This window comes from Podarcis liolepis, assembly GCF_965112155.1.
Source record: "Podarcis liolepis genome assembly, chromosome: 5".
Lineage (NCBI taxonomy): Eukaryota > Metazoa > Chordata > Lepidosauria > Squamata > Lacertidae > Podarcis > Podarcis liolepis.
The window spans coordinates 47,236,874-47,262,524 of record NC_139556.1 but is presented as its reverse complement, the minus strand read 5'-3'; the positions used below and the strand labels follow the sequence as shown (position 1 = coordinate 47,262,524).

Sequence of the window (25,651 nt, the reverse complement as noted above, 5' to 3'; positions counted from 1 at the left end):
CTACAAGTGAGATCTCGACTTACCTAAATGGTTCCGATTCATGCACATCCAGTGCTGCCCCTCGTATCCTTCCTTCCTTCAGGGCTTGAGTTAAGGCCTTTTCATCCACCAGACCACCACGGGCTGTGTTTACCAAAAATGCTCCCTGCCTCATCTGAAGGGAGAAAGAAAGGACTATTCAAGCACTACTATTACCAACAGCGGGACATAAGCAGAGCATCGCCACCACTCCCCTGGCTCACTCCCGTAATGTAGCGTCCTCTGGCCTCTGCAAGAGAGGGGAAACAGCAGCCCTCAAGATATTGCTGGATTGCAACACCCATCTGACCATGGGTTATGCTGACCGAGACTGATGGGAATTAGATTCCAACTGCATCTCGAGGGACATAGGTTCTTCACCACTGAACTGATTCTATGAACTCTTCCCCCCTCATCCTAGCAAAGAATGATGTCATAGTGGGATGCATGAGGCTGGAGTGTACGTGAGTCAGCACAAATACTGATAGCAGCAAAGGAACAGACAAGGCTACAAGCAGATGCGGGAAAGAGATAATTTATTTCATGGAAAATGCCCAATAACTTGTCAACCATTTTCATCTTCCCCTGGAGCAAAGGGCCTCCTCCTCCTCCAGCAAATGCAACTGACTCAATAACATACTTTGGAAACTGATTAATAGAATGAAAGTATATTACCACTGCCCAGCACCAATGTAAGCCCTGTCTTGGGTTTTGATGTCCTGAACGAGATCAGTGGCACAATGGCACACCATTGCACTTGAGACGAGCCCCTGGTATGACAATGTCTAAGAGGCAAAATACTGGGGATGAGGCCATTGAAACTAGCGCTAGGAAAATAATTATCAGTTTTGGCCTAACAGCCTGCTGTGTAAATTTTTGAATGAGAGCATTGCATACCTGCTGCTGGTTTTTAAATGCTACCTGAGATCTCTCTTTCAACTGCAAAAGCACTTCTTACAGATTTCCTGAACTCTTCACTATGGTAAATAAATATCCAAATAGTAGAATATACCACTCTGGAAGCATTACATTTTAGCACCAACATACTTTGTGTCCAAGGTGCTTTCCTAGGTTATTAAACACTGTACAATGAACATTATGCTAAGAGTCCATTTGCTACTTATCCATGTGTTCATATTGCATGGAATAGGGATAATAAAGATAGCTGCAGAACCACAGCAGTATAGGATAAAAACAGCAGGACAGAAGCAGATTCCTCAGCCTTTGGGAGAGAAACCAGCCATTTTGGGGGGTGGGGCAGGAATCTAGAACTCATGACTGAATTAGGAACAAAAGAACAACTGTTGACTGAGATTTCCTCTGGCAGAATTTAATGCACAGTTTTTCTGGTCACCTAGGTGACCTTTGCCCTGAACATATCTGGGAAACTGTGCTTGTGTTGAGTTAGTCTGGGCATTACTTTATGACACATAGAATCATAGAATTGTAGAGTCGGTAGGGACCACATGGGCCATCTAGTCCAACCCCCTGCAATGCAGGAGTTTCCCCCACAACATGGGGTTCAAACCCACAACCCTGAGATTAGGGGTCTCATGTTGTTATTTCAAAAGAGCAAGGATGAGGAGAACCTGGATGAAAGACTCCTGCCCAGTTCCTCAAAATGCATTACAGTGGTACCTTGGGTTAAGTACTTAATTCGTTCCGGAGGTCCGTTCTTAACCTGAAACTGTCCTTAACCTGAAGCACCACTTTAGCTAATGGGACCTCCCAGTGCTGCCGTGCCACCGGAGCACGATTTCTGTTCTCATCCTGAAGCAAAGTTCTTAACCTGAAGCACTATTTCTGGGTTAGCAGAGTCTGTAACCTGAAGCGTATGTAACCTGAAGCGTATATAACCCAAGGTACCACTGTATTTCAAATAAGCCATTGATGTAAGCAAGTCTTGCGCCAACAAGACCAAATGACTAGAGCAAAAAAAGCAAAAAGTATTGTAGGTGTGTTACATTCTGCAACGTTAGGCTGCTAACTGTAATTTACTGGCAAGCATTAAACCAACCTGCTTAAGTTCCATCACTTAACATATATATTGTGCAAAAGACAGATGAGCAGATTAGCTATAACTCTCAACTATCCCAAAGGTAAAAATGCATATGATTATTGTTTGCAGCTGCTTGGCATTATCACTGTGCCAGCAGGAATTCCAGACCTCAGCAGCCACACATTCCTAGAGCGCAGTTGGAGCCAACAAGACGATCCTCCTCCATTCAGAATTACCTGCTTAATCGTAAAGTCATTGATAAGGTGGTGATTATGTTCATTGAGGTTACAGTGTAACGACACACAGTCGCTCTGGTACAGCAGATCCTGGAGTGTGTAGACCCGCTGGACTCCCAGGGACCTTTCTATGCCATCCTGCAGGTATGGGTCATAAAAGATCACATTGAAGCCAAACGCCTTGGCTCGAACTGCAACTGCTTGCGCAGTGCGACCTAAGCCAAAAGAAAAAAGAAAAAGGCAGAGAAATGTCATAACAGGCTTGGCATTCGCTGCATGAATTCCAACGGGTGCATTGAATGGTACCAATTGGCACGACTTGCTGCCAAACGCTTTCTCTGACCACAGCAAAGGTGTTCATGCTGCACTGATTCTCTCCTGTGTTATATCCCTGTGTTAGTGCTGCTGAAATGCGGCACCTGAAAAATGGGAGGAAATGATACTAGCACACTGGTCAGAGACAAGGAGAGGTGCTTTGCAAGTTTTACCACTCACTTCATGCATCTTACTATCTGCCACCTGCCCAGTCAATGCTGGGCTACCATAACAGCAGGCTTCATAAATAGGCAGCGAGTTTGCAACATGGCCAAACTGGAGCAGCTTTATATTTGTGGTACGTTTTTAATCTAATTTAAAATTAAATTGTGGGGCCCAGGTATCATTCACCTCCCTGACCAGCACTGAAATGCTCTATAACCAAGAAAATAACTCCTTGTGAATGCTAAGAACAGAAAGCCTACCCGCACTGTCCTGTCATTTCAATGATTTTGACTTTTTATGGTATTATTGGCTTACTTTTTTCTGGCACTACAGAAATGGAAGTTTCTGTAGTGGCCAGTGGGCTACTTTTAGTTCATAGGGTCGCAAGGTGTGCAAAGCCTGTTCCAGTGGCATAGTAATAATACTGTCCTGATCTGCTTTTAAAGGACAATAGCTCTTCTTTTAGACTACAAGAATTCACAAATGCATACCATGAATATACAAATGATAGCTATTATCAGCAAGCCCCCATTATTCATTACCTGCTACTCATTATATATTTTTAAATTATGGCACCTTGCCCTAAGAACTTGACAACTGCCTCATGTCAATTGACCTGGAATTTCATTTACTGTAATGCAAAATTGGGTTGGGGGAAAGAGGGGACAACATACCAGAAGCCCATTTTTACATGAGCAAGAGGGTATCAGAGAACATCATGATTTGTGTCTTTCTCCTTCCCTACTGTTAGGTTTTAAATCTCCAAGAGCTGGATTCTTAGAGTAGAGTCTTACTGCCAACTTAGTTGAAGGTCAAACATGAACCATGTAATGCAGCGTGTATAAGGGCATTATTTGAATCTGCCTTTAGAATACAAGCAGCTACCGCATTTTTTTTTAAGTCCATTAACTATTTGCCAATGCACTTCAAATGCAATTAAAATGAACAGGCATTGCTATATGAATCCATAAAGGGAATGCAACACTAGTGTAATGCCAAATTCTCAAACTGGAAGGAAGGAACTCTAGCGGGCAAGGAACGAATGCCCACTGCAAATAAGTAACACAGCTTATCAAAAGTACTAGAGTGCAGATCTTCCGCATCCACAGTGGTAACTAAAGTGCTGGGTTCTAGCCACATTTAAGCCTTTGACCTAAAAGAGGAAGTCATGTTAAGGAAATCTGATTATGATCATCTTTGGTAGAACAACAACAACAAAACCCCTCTGAGCCTTATTTATTATAAGAGCAACTTGTTTGCTGTAGCCTCCCCCCCACCCTTTCCTTCTGCGCTCTTGCTGAATGGCTATTTAATTGGGCATGACTAAGACAACTGTCATGGTTTGGAAGCAAAGGTTTAATAAGGCTCTTCTGATAAAGAGGGACAGCTGCAGTGCAATCAGCAGGTCATTATCCACAATGTCATTCCAATTCAATGTCACCGCCTGGGCTCAACTAACCGACTTCTACATCAAGATAGGAGTCTTCTTTTCAGAAAATGGAGAGAAAGCCAAAGAACCAGATGTAATCATGCCTTCATGTCGGAAAATAGGTGAATGGAATAAAATAATGCGGATTCTGCTGTGATGGTTTCTCTCTCTCTCTCTCTCTCTCTCTCTCTCTCTCCCCCCCCCCCTTTCTTGACTGCCATATTTCTGAACAGATGGAATGGAAGAAGCACACCTATCTTCTTTGATTGCAATTACTCATTAAAGTACAACTCGGGGCCTGGTGTAGAAGAAGTTGGAGAAAAATATGCGCAAATGCCTATTAATTTGCCAAATTTATACTGCGTGTTCGTGGAGGTGGGGTGAACCAAAAGAGTACTGAGGCTCCCAACAGCAACTACTGGAGAGTGACCATAGCTCACAGAGCATAAGCTAGTCTGCAATTGAGCATCTCTAGTCTCATCGGCTGAGGAGGCTGTGCTCCTTGTTTTGCATTGTACTGGAACAGTTGAACTCAGGAGCTCTGAGCCCCTCACAAGCAGGGCTTCTGTGGACTGTGAGCTAAAAGCAAGCAGATGTTTTAGCTGAATTCTGCAAACTGCATAAATGATATATTTCTCTGGTGAGAGAAAAACAGCCGGGGATTTTAAATACCCACCTCCTCCTTCAACACACACTGTGCAAGGCTGCAGCTTCCTCAAGCAAATGTTGCAGTTGCAAAGCATGATGTCAGAATCCATGCAGATCTCCTTGTAAAGCCCAACCCCCTGTTGTTTTAGTGAAAGAAATGTGACCCATTTTGAATAAACATACCAAATCCAATTAGGCCGAGGGTTTCGCCTCTAATACGAGCTGCTCCAGAAGCCACCTCCCGAATCTGCTCCACGCTCTGAACTCTGGTTCCTTCCCTCAGTGCCTGGTAGAGCCAAGTGTTCCGTCTGTAGAGATTCAGGACATGGCACATCGTGGAGTCTGCCGTCTCTTCTACTGCAGCCGAGGGGATGTTGCAAACAGCAATTCCTGGTGAATGGGGCAGAAACCTACGTTTTAGTGATCAAGACTGTGGCCAGGAAATCTCAGGGTTTCGCACTAGTGCAAACTTAAAAAATACTTTGAAGGCCACTAGCATGGTGTTCCAAGTTAACTATGTTCTCTATGATCTCTTGGAATAATTCATAATGTGTAATGCATGCTGCAGCTTTAACATGAGAACAAAGAGCTACTAATGGCTACTAGCCACGAGAGCTATCCCCAAACTTCACGGTTGGAGGCAGCAATGCTTCTGAAGAGCAGCTGCTGGAAACCAGAGGAGAGAGGGAGTGCTCTTGTGCTCAGGTCCTGCTCGAGTGTTTTCCACAGGCATTTGGGTGGCCACTGTGAAAACAGGATGCAGGACTAGATGGTCCCTTGGCCTGATCCAGAAGGCTCTTCTTATGTGGTGGTGCTGAAGTCCCTGAGCATAGGAAGACACAGCAGGTTCTAAGCCAGCCTCCTTCTGCTTGGAACCAGGCCAAGGAACATAGGAAGTTGTCTTATACCAGGTTCCCCTAGCCCCATGCTGTTGACTCCAACTGGCAGCAGCTCTTTGGAAAAGAAGGGTGTTTTTTCTCACCTGCTCCCTGATCCTTTCAACTGAATACACCAGGAATTGAACCTGGGGCCTTCTGTATGCAGAACACATGCCCTGCCATTGAGCTACAGCCTAAAGCGAACAACCCTTCCAGTGGCATTCTTAGAGTCCTGAGAATCTGTTACCATGTGCCTGTTCAGGCCATTTGTACCAGCTTTGAAGCTGATGGCCCTTATGACCTTTGTACAGTGCATCTAAGTTATGGTGCATCTAACTCATGAATAAAACTCAAAGGAAAGGGGAAATGTTGTATGAAAATATTAGTAGTCTGCACCAGCACCACAGTATGAAAACCATGGCTAAGGACAGGCCCTTTTAAACTTGTTTCATTTCACCCACCAAACAAGGCTACTTTGACAAAGAACGAATTTATGAAAAATTCAGGGCCAAATTCAGATATTGTCAACTATTTCCAACCTTCCTGTGGATGTCTGGAATGGAACTCACAGACCACTAGTGTTTGTGGATTATAGTTTGAGAACATCTGCTCTAGAAGGCACGCAGGAAAAAGCATCTTGTTTGTTATATGCTGACCATCTATTCTACTTCAGAATGTGACAACTGGTGGTTATAAGCAATAAATCAAAACTGTGTTGATTCCACACAATATCACCATATGGGGCTGATCTTAAACCAGCTAGGGTTTAAAATTAAATGCTGTTTTGTGGAAGGTCTTAGACCAGTGACTCTCAGATGCTGGTGGGAGTTGGACTCATCATGACCAATGGTCAGGGGAAATGGGAAATGTGGTCATTTGGAGGGCCACAAGTTCCCCATCCCTGTCTCAGTCCTAACACTCCTTACTCCTTTTAAGTCATCCTTTCCTTAAGATTTCAAATGAGGCTGCTAAGTAATATGGCTTTTCCTGCCCCTTCTACATGCAGGAAGATTATTCACCTTCATGGGATGGAGCTGCTACCCAAGGTAATGCCTAGACATGCAAGGTGAGATACTAGGGTTAAGTAGTGTAAGCAGCTTTGGCAAAGCATTAACAATGTTCACTCAGCACAGGACTGACTCCTGCCAGGATTCCAGAGAATGAAAAGTTCAGCACAATTTGCTCCTTTTCCAGGCCTGCAGAATTATGTCCCCATCACACCAGGAATTATGGCATTAGCATACTTTCCTCCATCTGTCCAAAGTACTTTAAAAACAAAACTCAACTTGATCCCGTTTCTCAGACTTAGTCCTTTTATCGATATACAATTTTAAAAATAGCATTAAAGAGCTATTCAGGGGCCTGAAAGCGATCGCCAAACATGCTGTGTATGAAACACTGAATAATATGTACATATTGCTTGCTGGGGGAGGTCAGCTGCTGAGCTTCATGGCTCTGGAGTGTCTTGACACTCTAATGCAGCCATAGGCAGCCAGATGTTTTGGGACTACAACTCCCAACAACCCTGACCACTGGTCTTGTTAGCTAGGGATGATGGGAGTTATAGTCCCAAAACATTTGGAGGGCCGGGTTTGCCTATGCCTGCTCTAATGTCTACACTTGACTACAGTGCACAGTTGTACTTCCCACTGTAGTTTAGTGCTTCCCTTTAACAGTATTCCCCCCTTAAATCAGCCTGGGCAAATATTCACAGGAAAAGTGGCAGAAGTAGCTCACTTCATGCTACAGATGAGGGCAGCTGGAGGTGGTATGGAAAAGATGCAAAGCACTCAAGTAAATGTATAACTTTTAATAGCCACCAAAAGTTTGCCATGAGCAATGTACCAAAATAAGGAGAAAAAACAAGATGGAATTGCAATGCATACATTAAGACCTAAATGTCAACAAGGCCCTAAAGCCTCAGGTGCCAGTAGGCATTTTTCTCTCTGCTGTCAGTGGTTTTCCTATTTTAAATGTTACACTGCTATAGGACAAGGATAAAGAGCTATCTAATAATGACCTAGACCAATATTCCACCTAGATCACTTGTGCCAATTCCGACAGTCTTTACAAGCCATCTGAGGTCTTTTAAGCAAGAATGCCAGTGGTGGCTCTTCACTGGACTAAAAATCTTCCCAATGGATATAGTAAATATATAGATGTAGGGTTCACACACACACACACACACACACACACACACACACACACACACTTAAAGCAGTTAGAATTACATCTGATTATATTCTCTTTCTTTTTTTCATTATTTCATTCATTCATTATATGCATAGAAAAGCAGTGGACTGGAGACAGGGAAAGAGCCATCATAAGGAAAATTTCAAAATGTACATGGCAGCCCTTGATTACTAAAAAAAAAAACAAAAAAATCCATGAGAAGCTTCTCAGTCTACAAATCTCTGACAGCAAAGTCATGCTGTAAGTAAAACAGCAAAGAGCTCTCAGGCAAGTTAGGGATTTTTTTTTTAATAAGAAAAAAAAACCCTGTAGATGATCCAGCAAAGTGTCTTGTTTAGAATGCCTGCTGCAGAGAATGTGTGTTTCTTTAGTTTTATTAAGATTTACAATGGAGTACTCCGTAGCAATTAATCACTTTAATGACACCCTATCGACAAACATATACAGCTGGCACCCTATAAAGATCAATTTTATTTTATATGCTAATGCAGTGGCACTCATTAGTGATAAAACAATTAACGGTGCTGCTTGCAAACAGCTCACTAGCATTTTAGTAGCACACAGAAATGGCCAATATGTTATAATTCTTAAATCTAGTTAAGGATAACATAATTAGTTGCCTATGTTTGTTGTCAGGCAAAAAGAGACTTCTTTGCTAAGAGATTTAAAACCAAGGGGACTATTGTCTACATGCCAGGCCATTCCGTTAAACAATGTTTTTTTTGAAGAAACTTGCCAACTGTTGATCTGGAGCATTAGAGTCTAATCAAATGCTTGCATGGACATGGATGTTGCTCTATGGTATTGTATCTGTGCTGGCAGGCTATCCATGTATGCAACAGGCAGCAGCCACCAGAAAGGAGGAGGCAAAGTAACCAACACCATAGTAATCTATGGACCATCTCTCTGCCAGTGGAGCTTCATGTCCCATCAGAACATTACACGATGTTTTATTCAGTTTACAGTTGAGAATGTGGAAGCCCTTAGCTGCAATAAAACTGTGATATCTGCACTGGAGTTCCCATATGGTCTTTGAAGCAGCTGCATCACAGCAAGCAAAACAGAGCTGCTTTGTCGTATGCAGGGATGGAATCAAAGTCACTCCAACCAGAAACCTGCTGTAAACATGATTCTGAGACAATCAAGTAATTTGTTCTCCTTAGAACGAAAACCAAGAACTTAGTTAAGGAGGAGGCACTGAAGTTATGTCTAAAACATACCAAGTTCCCCTGCAGCTTTGATGTCTATGTTGTCATAACCGCTGCCTATTCGAACAATGACTCGTAAGGCCTTGAACTTCTCTAGGTCTTCCCGGGTGAGAGTGATAGTGTGGTACATCATTGCTCCAATGGCTTCATTTAAAACCTAACAGACACACACAAAAAAAGAAGGAAATAATAGACATTAGTGAAGCAGATGGACATGTTCCGGTAACAGCTGTTGAAGTCCGGTGATGAGTCATGCACAAATATCTAGCAAGGCACTTGGTTCAATCTGATTAAGTGGTTAAAGACTCCCAAGTAATAATGAAAACCCTAAAGAACTCCAGAATAAATGTGTGTAGCTCTCACTATGTGTGTGCAAGTATGTATGTATGTATGAAATTTTGCCCCGAAGGATCAGTCTTCATTTGAGGTCAAGAGGCTTAAACTCTGGAAGAACTTAGGTGGAATAGGGCCACTGCCCAAACTAGAATCATAAGCAGTGAGAAACTGTGTGTGCTTTGTGCTCTTTTGTCTGGCGTCCAAAATAGAAATACATCACGGCTTCCCTCTGAATGCATCTGCCCATAATCTTTCAGTTCTAGAAATATTTTGCATTAGATCCTGGATTGTATTGAGTGTACTATATGCTTCCATGTAGTCCCATGATAATACCTCAATCAAAATAATACTCAACAATATCTAGATCTTTGCATATCTAAACACTCTCAAATCCCTGGTGATGTAGGCTACTTCTCTTTCAACAACAGTAATTTAAATGGTAGAAAAGGAAGTGTGACTTCTCTAAACGGTCAGTGCAACTGGCTCCCAGCTCAGTCCATCACTAACTACCTCCTGTTCTCTTTCTCAGCTGGAAGTTTATTTTAGCCTCTACACTATCCCTTAGGATACCAGAAAATCCACAAAAATATATTACTGGGTGATGAAAGGACTGATTTCCCCCCTAGATCAAGTAAATATGGGACTTCCCGGAGGCATTTGCAGTTCCTTTCTCTAGCCCCCAGACTGCACCCTACATATATGGGTTCTGAATTGAACATGCAGGAGACAAAGATGAAACTGTTCTGGACAAAAGCTGGATCAAAAAATACTTCTCACTTTAGATACTTGCTCACTAGTTGACTAGAATTCTGCAGCCCATGAGGCTGCCCTGCTTTTCTATGGTACTTACTGACAGAGAGTTGCATCCAATGCTGGTCTTAATCAAAGTAGACCAAATTAAAATAATACACATGACCACCTTAGCTCAATTAATTTCAGTGGGTCCAATCTGTGTATGACTTAGTTGGATACAACTCAAATACAGCAGAACCTCTGGATTAATACACATGATCATCATACAATGTAGTTAATGAAAGAAAGGCACTTGATAGAGGTAATTTTTATCATACACTACCAATCTTCACTGGTGCAAGGGGTGGTGAAATACCCCTACACTTTTTAAAAACAGAGAAAATTGAAAAATCCACTTGATAGCTGGTCATCTGTTTCTAGCCTATGTTAGCTAGACATTTGTTACTGAGCACTCCTGAATATTGAGGCAATATGTGTCACTTTATATTAGCTGCAGTTCTATATATTCCAGTGTTTTATTATAAACCAGATGCCATGAACTGTCCTCCTGAATGGTATTGTATTCAACCAAAATCCAGAGCATTTCATTCCCAGCTGGTTGCTAGTATACTGAATGCTGAGTTGGGCTCTTCCATGAGCTGAGCAAAAGCCATCACCAAGCCCCACAAATGTGCTCTCTCAGTGCCTAGCAGATGAGTTACTATGACACTAACACGAGCTGATGAAAACTGAGAAAAGAGAAGGCAGGATTTGTATTTGGGAGATGGTTATAATCTAATTTTAAAGGGACTATGATAAAGGAAATATGAAGTTTCCAGACAGTGGTTAAGAGGGGGAGGAGAAAGAGATAAAACAACAACCTCTGACATCCAATTGGCCTCATGTGACTGGATACTACAGATCAGAAGGCCCTACATGCCCCAACGGGATTTACACTCTAATGCACAGATTTATACTGTCTGCCAGAGAGTCACTAAGAGTAAAGTTATATTCACCCTCATTATTCCATACTCAGTGTAAACACAGCATGAAAACAGAAAACTGAAAAAGCTTTGAACAGGCAACATGCTTAAGATACCTTGGATACAGCTCTACATTTGTATTGACCAGGCTATTTACTGCTGATTATTTAAACTAGCGCTGAAGGCTGCCCTACCAAGATAATTCCTTAGGTCAGGAGCATTATAAGGACAGGCTGAGCGATGAATGACAGTAAGCCTTCTAAGGATTTGCCTGCCACCTCCACCCCGTCATTTCTGATCTTGTCATTCTCCCCTCTCCTCCTCCCCTTTATCTTCATTTCTAGGAGACTTAGGTTTCAAGCCTTCTGCTCACCCAGAAGTATCTCTTTCTACATGGCATTCAGGGTGAACAACTTTTCAGGTCAACCCTTCTTTGTGCAAAGATATCCATTGATATGTTGTATTTTTTATTGTACACCACTGCGGCATTTTGTAGTGTTTAGAGGTTTATAAATAATCCAAAACAAACATACATAGTGTTCTGGGACAAATATATCATACAGAATTGTTTATTACACTCCTAAGATCCAATTTTTTCAGAGAATTTGGAATCCTGGAAGACCTGCTCCCTGCCTTTCAGGCCTTTTCCACCTGACGTGGAAGGGTGGGGCCCTGTAGCTACAAAAGCTGAGAATGATCAGGCTGGGGTATTGTTTAGGGGGTTGGGTTGTTACTGCTATTGATATTAATTTTTGTATCTTTATTTGAGATCTTACGGTTTATGTGGAAATTGTTTAATTTGGTTTTTCACTTTTGAGAGGGATGCGGGTGGCTCTGTGGGTAAAACCACAGTGCCTAGGGCTTGCCGATCGTATGGTCGGCGGTTCGAATCCCCGCGGCGGGGTGAGCTCCCGTCTTTCGGTCCCAGCTCCTGCCCACCTAGCAGTTCGAAAGCACCCCTAAGTGCAAGTAGATAAATAGGTACCGCTTTATAGCAGGAAGGTAAACGGCGTTTCTTTGTGCTGCACTGGTGCAGGCTCGCCAGAGCAGCTTCGTCACACTGGCCACGTGACCTGGAAGTGTCTCCGGACAGCGCTGGCCCCCGGCCTCTAGAGTGAGATGGGCGCACAACCCTAGAGTTGGACACGACTGGCCCGTACGGACAGGGGTACCTTTACTTTTGATGTTTTATTTATTGTTTATGACTAATTTAGTTATGCTTGTAATTATGTAATGTCCTTCATGTTGCAAGCTGCCTTGAGCATGTCTGAACTATGGAAAGGGGGTATAAAAATAAAATTATGTATGCACTTGTGGGAAGGAAAAGAGTAGTACAAGAAAGAAAGACTAGGATGACTTGGGATTCCCAAAGCCAGTAATCTTGGCCAGTGGAGAGAGGAAGATGGAGAAGAGGGAGGAACAGGAGTCTTGGAGCACATTTGCAAAGCTAAGCAGGGTCCAGTGTGGTTTCAAACTGGATGGGGGACTGTGTGCAGGAGATTCCTGCACTGTGGGGGGTTGGGCTAGATGACTCTTGGAATCTCTTCCAACTCTACAATTCTATGAATCAGACATATGTATTCCTGTCTCAATAAAATGAGAATTAGATAAGGGGTGATATCCAACATCACGTGAACAGATTTTGGTTCCTGCAGCAGGAACTCCCTGCCTCTTTTCTCTCCTATAGCATCCCACACATGTTCCAAAACTGCTCAAGAGGGTTGAGACCCCTTCTGAATCAGATTTTTGGGGGATATGAAGGCTGCAAGGGGGGGTGAGAGGAAGGCAAGTACCACTGCATGAGCAAAAGTCATCCATTCATGGATGGACACAATCAGATATTATCTTTTGAGAAGTGAATGCCAAATTCTACAGATTTTATATTATGTGCTTAGTAAAACTACTAATACAGGAAATAGAAACAGCTTTTACAAGTCGAGGTAAGGATCCACCACATCGTGATGATCTAAACAGGCTCTAAGTGGCATTCTGCAACCTTTTTTTGTTTTGTTAGTCTATTTATTTATTGAAATGATTTTTATGCCAGTTTGCCGTTCCGAAAAAGATTTTAAAAATTCTAAGCACTTTGCAACCTATCTTAAAACGTCAAATGGATTCTGCTGCATCTGAAACACCAAAGTGACCTCTCACAAGGCACAAGCCTGTCAGTGTGAATGGAGGTCTTGGGCTGCCCGGACAAGAAGACTCCCCTTTGGGCCTCACTGATGCGGTCCGAAGGAAAGGAAAGCAACTCATTTCGCACTAGCTTGGCTGCAGGAGTTGCCGGAAGGAGGTATTCAAGACACCATCCAATCACCTTAGGGACAGCACTACAAATTTGTGTAGGGTATAGTCCTTAACTTTTTCTCCCTGAAGATGTCCTGTAAGGCAGGGGTACGGATTGCTCCTCAGGGTTTACTTCCAAAGCCTTTCTCACAAATGAGTATATCTGCTTTCCCATCTGCCCCTCATTTCCCTCTACAGCATGTGCAGAAACTGTCTTCTTGACAGTTGGACCCACGTCTGCTCAATCCGCCTTGCATGCAAGGGTTTTGAGATCCATTGGCTACCTTCACCTGGTTTAGCTGGCCAGTCAAAGCCAATCCTGGGGTGTGGCCACTGTCGCAAGCCAACAGCTTCTAGGAGCCACAGACAAGAGCTCAGTGCAGGGGGAAGACTTCTGGCGGACAAGGAGCATGACGTGTCCCCCAGCAGAGATACTGCCTCACCCATAGCACCTCATACACTCCACACAAAATCTCAAAATAAAACATTACAGATGAAGGCTAAAAACAAAAATACAAAAAAGGAAAACAAAATATTCCCTGAAAAGATAAAACAAAAACACTGCAAATAAAAATATAATACAAAGATGTAATAGAAACTTCACATATAGAGTACAATTAGCAACGAAGCAGAATAACCGAAATAGAAGCTGTGAATGTCCTTGAATTAAAAACCTAAAGGAAGTGCTGTTCCCAAATATATTCAGGATGACATTGTAGCTACCTTAAGGCCAAACAAGATGTTTCACACACAAAAATTCAAAATGTTCTGCTGATACTCCCCCCTTTTAAAACCAAAGGCACACACACACACACATGTGGAAATCTGTGGGGAGGAGAGGACTGGCAGGGGACCAGTTTTTTTTTGGGGGGGGGGCGACAACCCTAGTGTGTTGCTTTTCTGTTCCTAATCTCCCTCTCCCAAAGCTAGTTTAAAAGGGGCTGTTTGAAGAAGGATCCATGTGTGTACATATAGTATCTAGTTTGGACCTTAGCTTGCCTTTTCAAGCTGCATATTTTGACACTTTTGACAAGCCTTCATTTCTATTACTTCAGTCATTTACCCCCTCTACCTCATGGGGTCCCTAGCCAATCCAGGTTCAAAAGGTTACTGAAAGACAGTTATCTAATGTTTACATGAAATCCAAGTATGTTTGATCTTTTATACATTAATTCCTTTGCTTTCTCCTATTGATTTTGTATCATTTAAGAAAATCAATCGGGGCAGAATAGCTAAATCTGTTCTTCATGAACACACACTGTTTGCAAGTACACTGAACACAAGGAACACAGCACCTGGACCAGGCAGATTGTTTACATTAACCTTTTCCCCTCTTACCCACCTATTTTAAAGCCTATCTAACAAGATCAGTCAATTTTTGAAACCAAGAGATTGATTTTGCCTAAGTAACCAACATGGTCATAAAATCCTAGACAGGTGCCATCAAAGAAACTTTAGATCAGGAATTCCCATTTCAGGTGTATCCACTGTTAGCTCTGTTAATCAAAAGAGCAACAGCAATACAAAGAGGAAAAGACAGAGTAAACCAACAAACACACACAATCACAAATTTAGCTCCAAGACACCTCTTGTAATCCAAAACTGCTTTATTACAAAATTTAGTCATTTTTACTCTATAAAGCAGTGTACAGGTAAGGGGAACTGAACCTGAAATGGATTCAAAACTAGACAGCCATACTCTCCCTCATTAGGTCAGTCTACAAAACCATTTTCTTTACCTTTTCGTGGATTTCCTGAGTTGATTGCGCATCACAGAATGCAACAGTAGCCAAGTCCTTCAAAATTGGCATCTCCACTGTACAATCCCTTCCATCTAGTAAAGCCACCAATGGACGAGGATGCATAGGACCATTCATTATTTGCGGGCGAATACCTGGAACCAAATGGAGCATAAGTGTTAAACCAACTTAATAGTACCCCTGAGTGCCACATGGGTTCATCTGAAACTGTAGTAAGCAGTATTGGCTTTATAAAAGGACCAGGATGCTACTTGGGAAGGTATTCCAAGCTTAACTTCCGGTTTCTTTATTGGACCTCTACCTGAATCAACATTTGGACAGTTTGCAGTGCAATCTTATACATGGTACAGGAGTTTACATGGAGCCAGTGGAGGTTGGTCTATTAGGGCAAATGGCACACTGCCTCAACTAGCCTCAGCCTGCCCTGCCCCTCCACTTGCATTCTTACTTACAGTAAGTCCAGGGAGTGGGGCTGTGACTTTGCCTACTGTTGGATCTCCCTGCCTTCTGCAGTCTGACCACCAGTCATAACTGCATGGAGCTCTTTATATTTACCACCCAGGCACGGAGCCCAACTAGCATCAACAATGCTACAGTTTCAGGTGCTCCCAAAACACAGATTGTAGTGTAACATCCCCTTGTTTCTAAGGGGAGGAAAAACAAAGGACCCCTAGAAAAATGGAGAGCCAAGTGGAACAGACACCTCTTTATTCCCAGAGGAGATGAGTGACCAGGTCCTTTAAATGGGACAAAGGCTATATTCTAACCCCAAATATCATTAAACACAACATCTAAAACACCATCAACACCAATCAGACAGCAATCTGATTTCACACAACTCTGTGAAGAACTGAAGCTCAGTGGCTTTGAGGTATTATTTGATTCAAAACGCACCACATTATTTCCCTATTATTTTACTTGAGGAATTTTTGTTGGGCCTGCTGCATGGGATGCTGTTTCTGAAGCAGAGAAGAGTTTCATAAACAGTTTTTGAGGTAGCATGAGGGTTTGCTGTTGCAAGGAAAGGGAAAAACACCAACAACAGCAACAGCGAGAATCCTGCGGGGGAGGGGGGGTTATAAGCCAGAGCTTACCTCAATACCTCTTTGGGCCTCAGCTTGAGGCATGCATTGTACTTTTTAGATGTGGCCCACAAACCGCGATGAGTACCTACATTCAGAGCACACTTCTCAACATGCACACAAACAGCTGGGGCTCTGTGTGATATAGGCCAGTAACTTCAAACAGTAAAAGCCACTTTTGAAAGTGCTGCCCTGAGGGATGCTTTTCTGACAAAGAAACTTAGCGTTATCTTACTAGTTTTTTTCTCTCTTAAAGACTCAGGGCCACAGTTCAGTTACAACACATGCTATTGACTTCTCTGCAATTCTATCTAAGTACTCAAATACGTCATTAATTGCTTTAGAATTACCTCTCTGTTAAGCCTGGGACTTCTTAAATTTTTATAGAAGAGTGATTTAAGATTACTCCCTTTGATAAAACACTGGATTGTTTAAAATCACTCTCTTTGATTTTCCTGTGCTAAAGAAGAAAAAAAAAAGAGTATTTATAGAATGTAATCCATGAACGGTTTAAGTTAACAGGGAAGTTATAAATACATAACAAGCTATGTCATGCAATCCTACAAGTCATCAAAATATTAAGAGAAATACTAACTGAATTTCCTGTTCTATTAAAACAAATTGCTACATTTATCTGTAAATACGTAAGCCTCTTATGCTTCCCTTATTGTTTTAAAGTACAGAGAAGTGATACCTCAGACCAGGGTCAGGAATGGTGAGAGCTCTAGTCCAACAGCATTTGGAGGGACCACGTTCTCTACTTGTGCATTAGATGGATATTAAAGATGTTCTTAGAGTCACTGTGAAAATGCCCGGTAACTCGCAACTGCTGCCTCCTGAGTTGTTTTCGCAACTCTCCAGGATGCAAGCCTGAGCAGTGGGTATGGAAATTCTGGGCTGCCCCATGAATTAAAGGCTAAAATGGAGATCCTTGGCTTGCAGCATTTGAGACAGCACCCCAGCATCTAACTCAATGTTGATGACCTCTTTAGTGGGGTAGAAGTGGAAGGATCATTAGGCGCGAGTGATCATGCTCTTCTGAAGTTTACTATACAGCGGAAAGGAGCAGCCAAGCATACTAGGACTCAGTTTCTTGACTTTAAGAAAGCCGACTTCATAAAACTTAGGGAAGTGCTGGGTGAGATCCCATGGACAGTAATACTAAAAGGAAAGGGAGTCCATGATGGCTGGGAGTTTGTTAAGAGGGAGATAGTAAAAGCACAACTTCAGGCAATACCAATGAGACGGAAACATGGAAGGTGCCTAAAGAAGCCAGGGTGGCTATCTAAAGAACTTTTAACTGAGTTAAGATTTAAAAAGGATGTGTACAAAAAATGGAAAAGGGGGGAAACCACCAAAGAGGAATTTAAACAAATAGCCAGCACATGTAGACACAAAGTCAGAAAAGCTAAAGCACAGAATGAACTCAGGCTTGCTAGAGAGGTTAAAAGCAACAAAAAAGGCTTTTATGGGTATGTCCGTAGCAAAAGGAAGAACAAAGAAACAGTGGGGTCACTCAGAGGAGAAGATGGTGAAATGCAAACAGGGGACACAGAAAGGGCTGAACTCCTCAATGTCTTCTTTGCCTCAGTCTTCTCCGATAAAGAAAACAATGCCCGACCTGAAGAATTTGGAGCAAATGATTCAGCAGAGGAAACACAGCCCAGAATAACTAAGGAGATAGTACAAGAATACTTGGCTAGTTTAGATGTATTCAAGACTCCAGGGCCAGATGAACTGCATCCAAGAGTATTAAAAGAACTGGCAGATGTGATCTCAGAACCACTGCAGTCATCTTTGAGAATTCCTGGAGAACAGGCGAAGTCCCGGCAGACTGGAGGAGGGCAAATGTTGTCCCTATTTTCAAAAAGGGGAAAAGAGAGGACCCAAATAATTACCGCCCAGTCAGTCTGACATCAATACCAGGGAAGATTCTGGAGCAGATCATTAAGCAAACAGTCTGTGAGCACCTAGAAAGGAATGCTGTGATCACCAATAGTCAGCATGGATTTCTGAAAAGTAAGTCATGTCAGACTAACCTGATCTCGTTTTTTGACAGAATTACAAGCTTGGTAGATGAAAGGAACGCAGTGGATGTAGCCTACCTTGATTTCAGCAAGGCATTTGACAAGGTGCCCCATGATATTCTTGTAAAGAAGCTGGTAAAATGCGGTCTTGACTATGCTACCACTCAGTGGATTTGTAACTGGCTGACTGACCGAACCCAAAGGGTGCTCATCAATGGTTCCTCTTCCTCCTGGAGAAGAGTGACTAGTGGGGTGCCACAGGGTTCTGTCTTGGGCCCGGTCTTATTCAACATCTTTATCAACGACTTGGATGATGAACTCAAGGGCATCCTGATCAAATTTGCAGATGACACCAAACTGGGAGGGGTGGCTAACACCCCAGAGGACAGGATCACACTTCAAAATGACCTTGACAGATTAGAGAACTGGGCCAAAACAAACAAGATGAACTTTAACAGGGAGAAATGTAAAGTATTGCACTTGGGCAAAAAAAATGAGAGGCACAAATACAAGATGGGTGACACTTGGCTTGAGAGCAGTACATGTGAAAAGGATCTAGGAGTCTTGGTTGACCACAAACTTGACATGAGCCAACAGTGTGACGCGGCAGCTAAAAAAGCCAATGCAATTCTGGGCTGCATCAATAGGAGTATAGCATCTAGATCAAGGGAAGTAATAGTGCCACTGTATTCTGCTCTGGTCAGACCTCACCTGGAGTACTGTGTCCAGTTCTGGGCACCACAGTTCAAGAAGGACACGTGTCCAGAGGAGGGCAACCAAAATGGTCAAAGGCCTGGAAACGATGCCTTATGTGGAACGGCTAAGGGAGCTGGGCATGTTTAGCCTGGAGAAGAGGAGGTTAAGGGGTGATATGATAGCCATGTTCAAATATATAAAAGGATGTCATATAGAGGAGGGAGAAAGGTTGTTTTCTGCTGCTCCAGAGAAGCGGACACGGAGCAATGGATCCAAACTACAAGAAAGAAGATTCCACCTAAACATTAGGAAGAACTTCTTGACAGTAAGAGCTGTTTGACAGTGGAATTTGCTGCCAAGGAGTGTGGTGGAGTCTCCTTCTTTGGAGGTCTTTAAGCAGAGGCTTGACAACCATATGTCAGGAGTGCTCTGATGGTGTTTCCTGCTTGGCAGGGGGTTGGACTCGATGGCCCTTGTGGTCTATTCCAACTCTATGATTCTATGATTCATAGCTGTCAACGTTTCCCTTTTTTAAAGGGAAATTCCCTTATTCCGAATAGGATTCCTCGCAAGAAAAGGGAAAAGTTGACAGCTATGATCTAATTGAGTTGGACAGAATGCCAAATGAAGACCAAATAAACACTTGTGCCCAGAAAAGGGCAACATCTAAGGTAAAGAGCAACAAAACTGATGCCAAAGAAAAAAGAATACTGCATTTGTGCTTCTATTTAGGGTGCTATGTAATAGATATCATATTAGCTCAATATATAGCATATGGATGTTGACAGGAAAAACAAGGACAATATGCCGGATCACAGAGTGGTCTTAAGTGAAATGAGTTTTAATTAACCCGTGTAACGTTTCAGGAGTACAGGATGATCCACACAAAGAACAAATGAGAATTCAGTCTTGGATGCAGGGCTTGCTTACAATGGGTATCTGTGCCACCCCTAGACGCCCCAACTGCCTTCCAGGGCTGCCGGCCAATTTGACTGAGAGGGAGATATTTGGAAAGTGGTAGCAGGGGGTTCACAGGTGTGGAAAGTAGCAGAGTAAAATGGAGGTAAAAGGGAGCAGACAGGTGCTTATGGCACTGAAATGCATTGGAGTGGCTTTTGAGAAGTTATGGCTTGAGGACTTAAGGAGAAATTTAACCCAGCTCTTGCCTTGTGCATTTAGTATACCTGAAGAAGCCTCTCCAGCCACATTGTTCAGCCCAGACACTAAGGTCCAGTTCTGAGGGCCTTCTGACCAGGGCCATCTTAAGCATATCCGGCGCTGTGGTGCAAAGATCCCTCTGCCCCCCCCCCCCGTTTCCCAGAGTTGTCAACCTTTTTTAGGAAAGGTTCCCCAGAGTTGCTGACCCTTTTTGGGAGCTGACATCACACTTACATATTATCTCTAACCAGCCCTTAAAACAAAATAAAATGAAAAGGCAGAAGAAAATCTAATGAAGTCCTCAATTCCAAAGCAAGACTCGCTCAAGACTCAGCAGTTCTTCTCATTCATCCTCATGATTCAAATCACCACATATCAAAAAGTTAAAGCAATCACCAGTTTGTTGTTCTTTGAATAAATTAATAAAGACACAGACAAAGAAGTTCCCGGCCAATTTGTGTTTAAGTACAAAGCCAACATTTTTGAATATTGTGGGTGGTGGGTGGTGGTGGGTGTAAAGCAGTGACATTTTGAACCTAAAAAGGACCCAAAACTTGGGTCAAAAAGGCTGCAGCCCTAACTGCACTTACCTGAGAGTAAGCCCTGCTGAATCAAATAGGACCTTACCCCTGAGTAGACAGTAAGACTGCAGCAAGAAACACAGTTGGGAATTAGGGTTTTCTGTTTTAAGTCTCAACCAGAGGAAAATGTAATATTGGAGATTAGGGAGAAAGGAATATGAATAGATTGGGGGGAGAGGGCTGACAAGAGACCAAAAACCACAGGTAGCAAGACAAGACACACTTTCTGGGGAGCAAGTCTCACACACAGTTGCTTGGGCCGAGGACTGCAGAGGGACCACAATTGGGTTGTACATGTGTTTTTCAGAAAAAAGTAGAATTGGAAGGGACCCTTCAGGTCATCTAGCCCAACCCCCGGCAATGCTTTTTAGCTTGCACTGATCTCAAAAACCTTCAGTGCCTTTTTTTTAGTTGGATAGGCAATTAACAGGCTTGTTTCACAAATAAGGGAGGAGGGTTGCTGGCTTGGTTTGCCTTTGTTCTAGTTTTTAGCATGTGCTTAGTACCCTGGTTTCAGGCTGTGAGCCACCCTGATATCTATGGGTGGAGGGCAGTAGTATTAGTAGTATATATTTTTCGCAAGGCTTGGAGTGGGTGATGGCCAGCTGCTGGAATGAATGGGGTCGCTGCTAAATGGTCTGGCTTGCTTTACAACCCATAGAGACCTTGTTGGTGGGGGTGGGGTGGGCGGAGAAGGAGCCCACCCCTGAAGAAGAAGAAGAAGAAGAAGAAGAAGAAGAAGAAGAAGAAGAAGAGCAGCGAAGGGAGGCTTCCCTTCCCCCGCGTCTGCGCATGTGCGGGTTGCGATTTGCCGCTTCTGCGTACGCATGTGGCATCATTTTGAGTGTCTGCGCATGCGGCAAAACCCGGAAGCAACCCTTTCCAGTACTTCTGGGTCGCCGTGGGACGCAACCTGAAAAGATTTAACCTGAAGCAAACATAACAAGCGGTATGACTGTGATGCATCTTCCAGCCTTGTACCCAGATGGAAGTACAACTGTGTCACAGTATGCATGGCCGAATGCTGAGATGATTTGGATAAGTGAAAGAAGCTTGCCCTAAGCAGATAACCAGGATAAAAGCGGGGGGGGGGGGTCACATAAAACTGTAAGGCTTACAATCCAGAGCTGAATGGCTATGCTTTGTCCCGACTAACCTTTCTTCCTAGTTGAATAAAGCGCTCCGACTGTACTTTGACTCTGGTGCACAGTCTCCAGGATTGAGAATATCACTTAATGACAGCCTCGCCTTGTTACTGTCAAAGGCAGAATGGGAAAGCAAATCAGAGGATAATTGAAGCTAGATTCCCTACCAGGACAATGGCTTCAGACTGCGGCTGCCAGTTTATACACTGTGTATCACTTCCCATGTTCCCCAATAATTTGTAATCAGAGCTTAGTTCCTTAGGAAAGCAGGAAACATTTACTAGCAACAATACAGTTAGGGTCGGTGCCTGCTTCTTGAAACCATAAAATGCCAAGCACCAAAGGCAGTTATCTCAAATTTTATTGCCCAATTAAATAAGTGATTTTAAGCAAGGCAAGAGAAATATAACCTTCTTTCCTATAGCAGGTTTGAGAGCGCTGATGACCTAAGCTTTTTAAACAATGCCAAGCCCCTGCATTGATTTTTTTTTTTTAAGACTAAGGATAAACATTAGTGGGAAATGTGACTAAAATATTTAAGAAAGATTTCTCCCTCTTACTTTCCAGCTTAGAGCAACTGGATGAAGTCAATTACTTCAACTTGACAGAAACAAAACTTTGGAACGGGAGCAATAGGAGAACAGGATGTGCCAGTAATTGCTTTTCAGTAGAGAGCATGAACTGATTGCAGCCCCCAAAACCATGCAACACAACGTTAAGACCCCCAGCCCTAACAGTATGATTAAAATAGCTGACCTCTTGCCACACCTTCCCTGCAAACACAGATATACAAGCTCTAGTTATACCAATCTTTAAAAAATATAAAGGCTTTCATGCCTGTAAATACTGTATCAAAACCCAGGGGTTAGAATTGGGGGGGGGGGGCAAATGAATAGTTTCAAATGATATATGAAGTGCATCATGGTTGCTCCTGTAGCAAATGCTTCATTGATAACACAAAGGACCAAAAACAAATTACTTCATCTTCTAAGTAGAAAGCTACTCTTTCTTCTATCACCTTTGATTATATTGTGAAACCATGCATCTTGCTTCTGCAACCATCATCTTAGACCACATTTTTCTGGGACATGAATCAAAGAAAGTGTAGCATTTTAGAAAGTAAAACAATGAGAGATGATAAACTACATGTTTTTGTATGTACAGAAAGCAAATCAGAGAAAGGGCCAGAGGAATAAAAGCCTACCATTCTATTCAACGGGAACTAAGTGCCAATAAAGAAGGGTGTGTACAATAGGAAGGAAAACGAATCCAATTTTCTGACCAGAATATCAACAAGGTGCCCCAGAACTGTTTTCAAAATTAAGATTGTCTGTTTTCTCTTTCCAAAGCTTTCAAATATCAAGCCAGTTGTCAGAAGCATTGTTCAATAAATATTTTCTGGCTTTTCAGCTCTCTGTGGAGTTTAGCCAATGTTTCAGTGGAGAGCTTTTAAGGAAAGGAGGGGGGAGGCTTTCTATGTACACTGAGATCTCAAAACTACTCCATCCCACTCACAAGCTGCACAGCTTGTTGCACCCAGCTCAATGTATAAAGTGCTTTTGTTGCATTTTTAAAAAATACACAAAGCCTGCTTGTCCTCTTTTGCAGCTCCTCCCCATTGCCACCCACTTGTATCCGATTCCAATGGCACCCCTGCCAAGAGAATTAGGGAGGACTCCCTGGTAAATGGCAGCCTTTGTGTGGCTGCAAGACGGCTGGTACTATCTCACCGAAACAAAAGCAGAAGAAGCCATTTGCCTAATTCTTATTAATCTCACTTGCCTACGCCACACAGCTTCATCTTCGTCGCCGCCGTCTTCTTTTTAAAAAAATGAAAAGGATTTAAACATCTTCTCCAGCAGTATATAAAAAGTGCATCAAGAAGCAAGCCAAGCGTTGCCTTGAATTACTCGCTTGTAACAAAAGTCGCTGCAGTTCTTAAAAGTCAATGGCACACTTTATTAAACAAACAGGAAAGAAAAACAGGAAATTTCCCCTTGCCTTGAAAACGTTGCCTCCACATTCTTCGTCTTATTAAAAAATGCACATGGTAGAGAGGAGGAGGAGGAGTAGAAGGAGGAGAAATAAAAGCATAAGAGAGGGAAAGGGAGGGGGAGAAAAAGTATAAGATACTACACTACTGTTCGGTGTGCTGACTCTCCTCTCGCCTACAAGGGGGTATCTTCAAACAAGCATCCCCACGGCCCACAGCTGCAAAGTCTCGAGACAAATGTCTCTTTGAACACGGGAAGCAAAAGAAAAGGCTTTTGTCCTGCTACAGAAGAATAGTCTGAAATTGCTAGAGGAGTTATAGTCACCTCTCTACGGCTCCCAACTCTTTCGAACACTCCCTCCAGACCTTGCTGCCGCTTTTAACTAATCAAAGTTTGTCGTCCCCCCTCCCAACTCCCCCGGCAGCCCTTGAATGAAATTATGTGTGTGCCGGTCAAAATAATAACAGTAAGTAAACTTTACACTGTGCACTCTGAATTGTTTGTACATGTCACCCTCTCCCTTCCCCCAAATAACTGACTTGTACATTTGCCTCACTTTCCTAGTTATCTCAAAAACGTATTTAATCTGTGCCACACCCTGTTATTTCACAACTTAAAGTGAAACGTGATCTGTTAATGTAGGCTATGTATTTGGGTGTATGCCTTTGGCTGCAGCAGAAACAGCAGCCACCAACAGGAGTTTAGATAGATGCCCCCCACCCTTCAGGCCACACACAAAGGCTTTGCCAGACACCTGCTGCCACTCATGTGACATATTTTGTAAGTAACCACACAGATGCTCAAGTTAGCAGGACAAACATGCAAGCTAAGTATCTAGGAACAGGGATTGGGTCTAGTACTGCGACATCAGTATCTGTCTGCTGGGAACTGAGCTATAAGGGGAATCAACAGTGTCCAAAACATTTTAACAGTTTTAAAAAGTAAGTTGTGGAGAGTTGTTGAGGAAACCAGAAGGCTTTATTCAGATGGCCGTACGTTAAGAGGCTAAACCTGAAGGGCAGGAAGAAATCTAGGGGAGAAAAATGCTACACTGCATGGGATCTTGCACAATGATATCCAAACACTCTCTTAATAAGAATTAAGCAAAACATACTCATAATTTTTAAAAGGTATTATGGAATTCATAGAGGTGAGAAGAAACGGTTAAAAATAATGGGAAAGGTTTATGCTGCACGAAACTTAGTGACTAATCCAGAGTTTTGAAAGTGGTTCTGATACCTCCACAAAAAGACAGTCAATGGTCTTGGATGAAGAATCTGTCTTACACAAGAAGCCACTTTCATGCAGGGCATGAGAAAAGCCACATGTGAAATGGAATGGGCAGGTGCTGAGAGTCCTCTCTTACTTGAACAAGCCTAGAAGGGGAAATTACAAAGGCTGCAAGAAAGGTATCAGAATACAAGCTGGGTTGTCAGTATACTGCAAACACTTATGCATAACCTTCCACTGAAAGCAACTGTAATTCTAAGTGGTTAACTTTAACTGGCTTGTGCCTAAATGTATAGATAACTATGCCATCTGCTGTGATGTAAATTAATTTTGAAGTTTAAAATTGCTTACATCTGTAGTGTCTTTAAATGCCACATTGCCTACAGTACAGTCTGTAAATGCGTCTAGATCATGCAATCAGGTGTTGCTGGAAGGATTTCAGTTGTTAAGTCCCAATGATGTGCACAAGGCACCTGGAAGAGTTTGGTCAACCCATCTACCTGCTCATCTAGTATGGCAGGGTTGACCACCAGATTCCAGGAGCAACCATTC

At 42.8% G+C, this 25,651-nt stretch overlaps 1 protein-coding gene and 1 long non-coding RNA gene across 9 annotated transcripts in view; both read right to left on the bottom strand.

The window, feature by feature from the left end:
- Positions 1-25,651, bottom strand: part of CTBP2 (C-terminal binding protein 2) — a 205,315-nt gene that overhangs the window by 12,353 nt on the left and 167,311 nt on the right. For 7 of the 8 annotated variants that reach the window (XM_083506116.1, XM_083506114.1, XM_083506120.1 and 4 more), the window contains 5 exons: positions 15,166-15,320; positions 9,102-9,246; positions 4,994-5,200; positions 2,254-2,468; positions 24-154 (listed from right to left, as the gene is read on the bottom strand). In XM_083506116.1, coding sequence (XP_083362242.1) covers positions 24-154; positions 2,254-2,468; positions 4,994-5,200; positions 9,102-9,246; positions 15,166-15,320 — 853 coding nt within the window. Of the gene's footprint in view, positions 1-23; positions 155-2,253; positions 2,469-4,993; positions 5,201-9,101; positions 9,247-15,165; positions 15,321-23,657; positions 24,217-25,651 lie in introns of those variants that run through there. The other variant, XM_083506118.1, reaches the window with a different exon arrangement.
- LOC310708210 overlaps positions 1-25,651 on the bottom strand; it is a 173,670-nt gene that overhangs the window by 12,353 nt on the left and 135,666 nt on the right. The window lies entirely within an intron of this gene.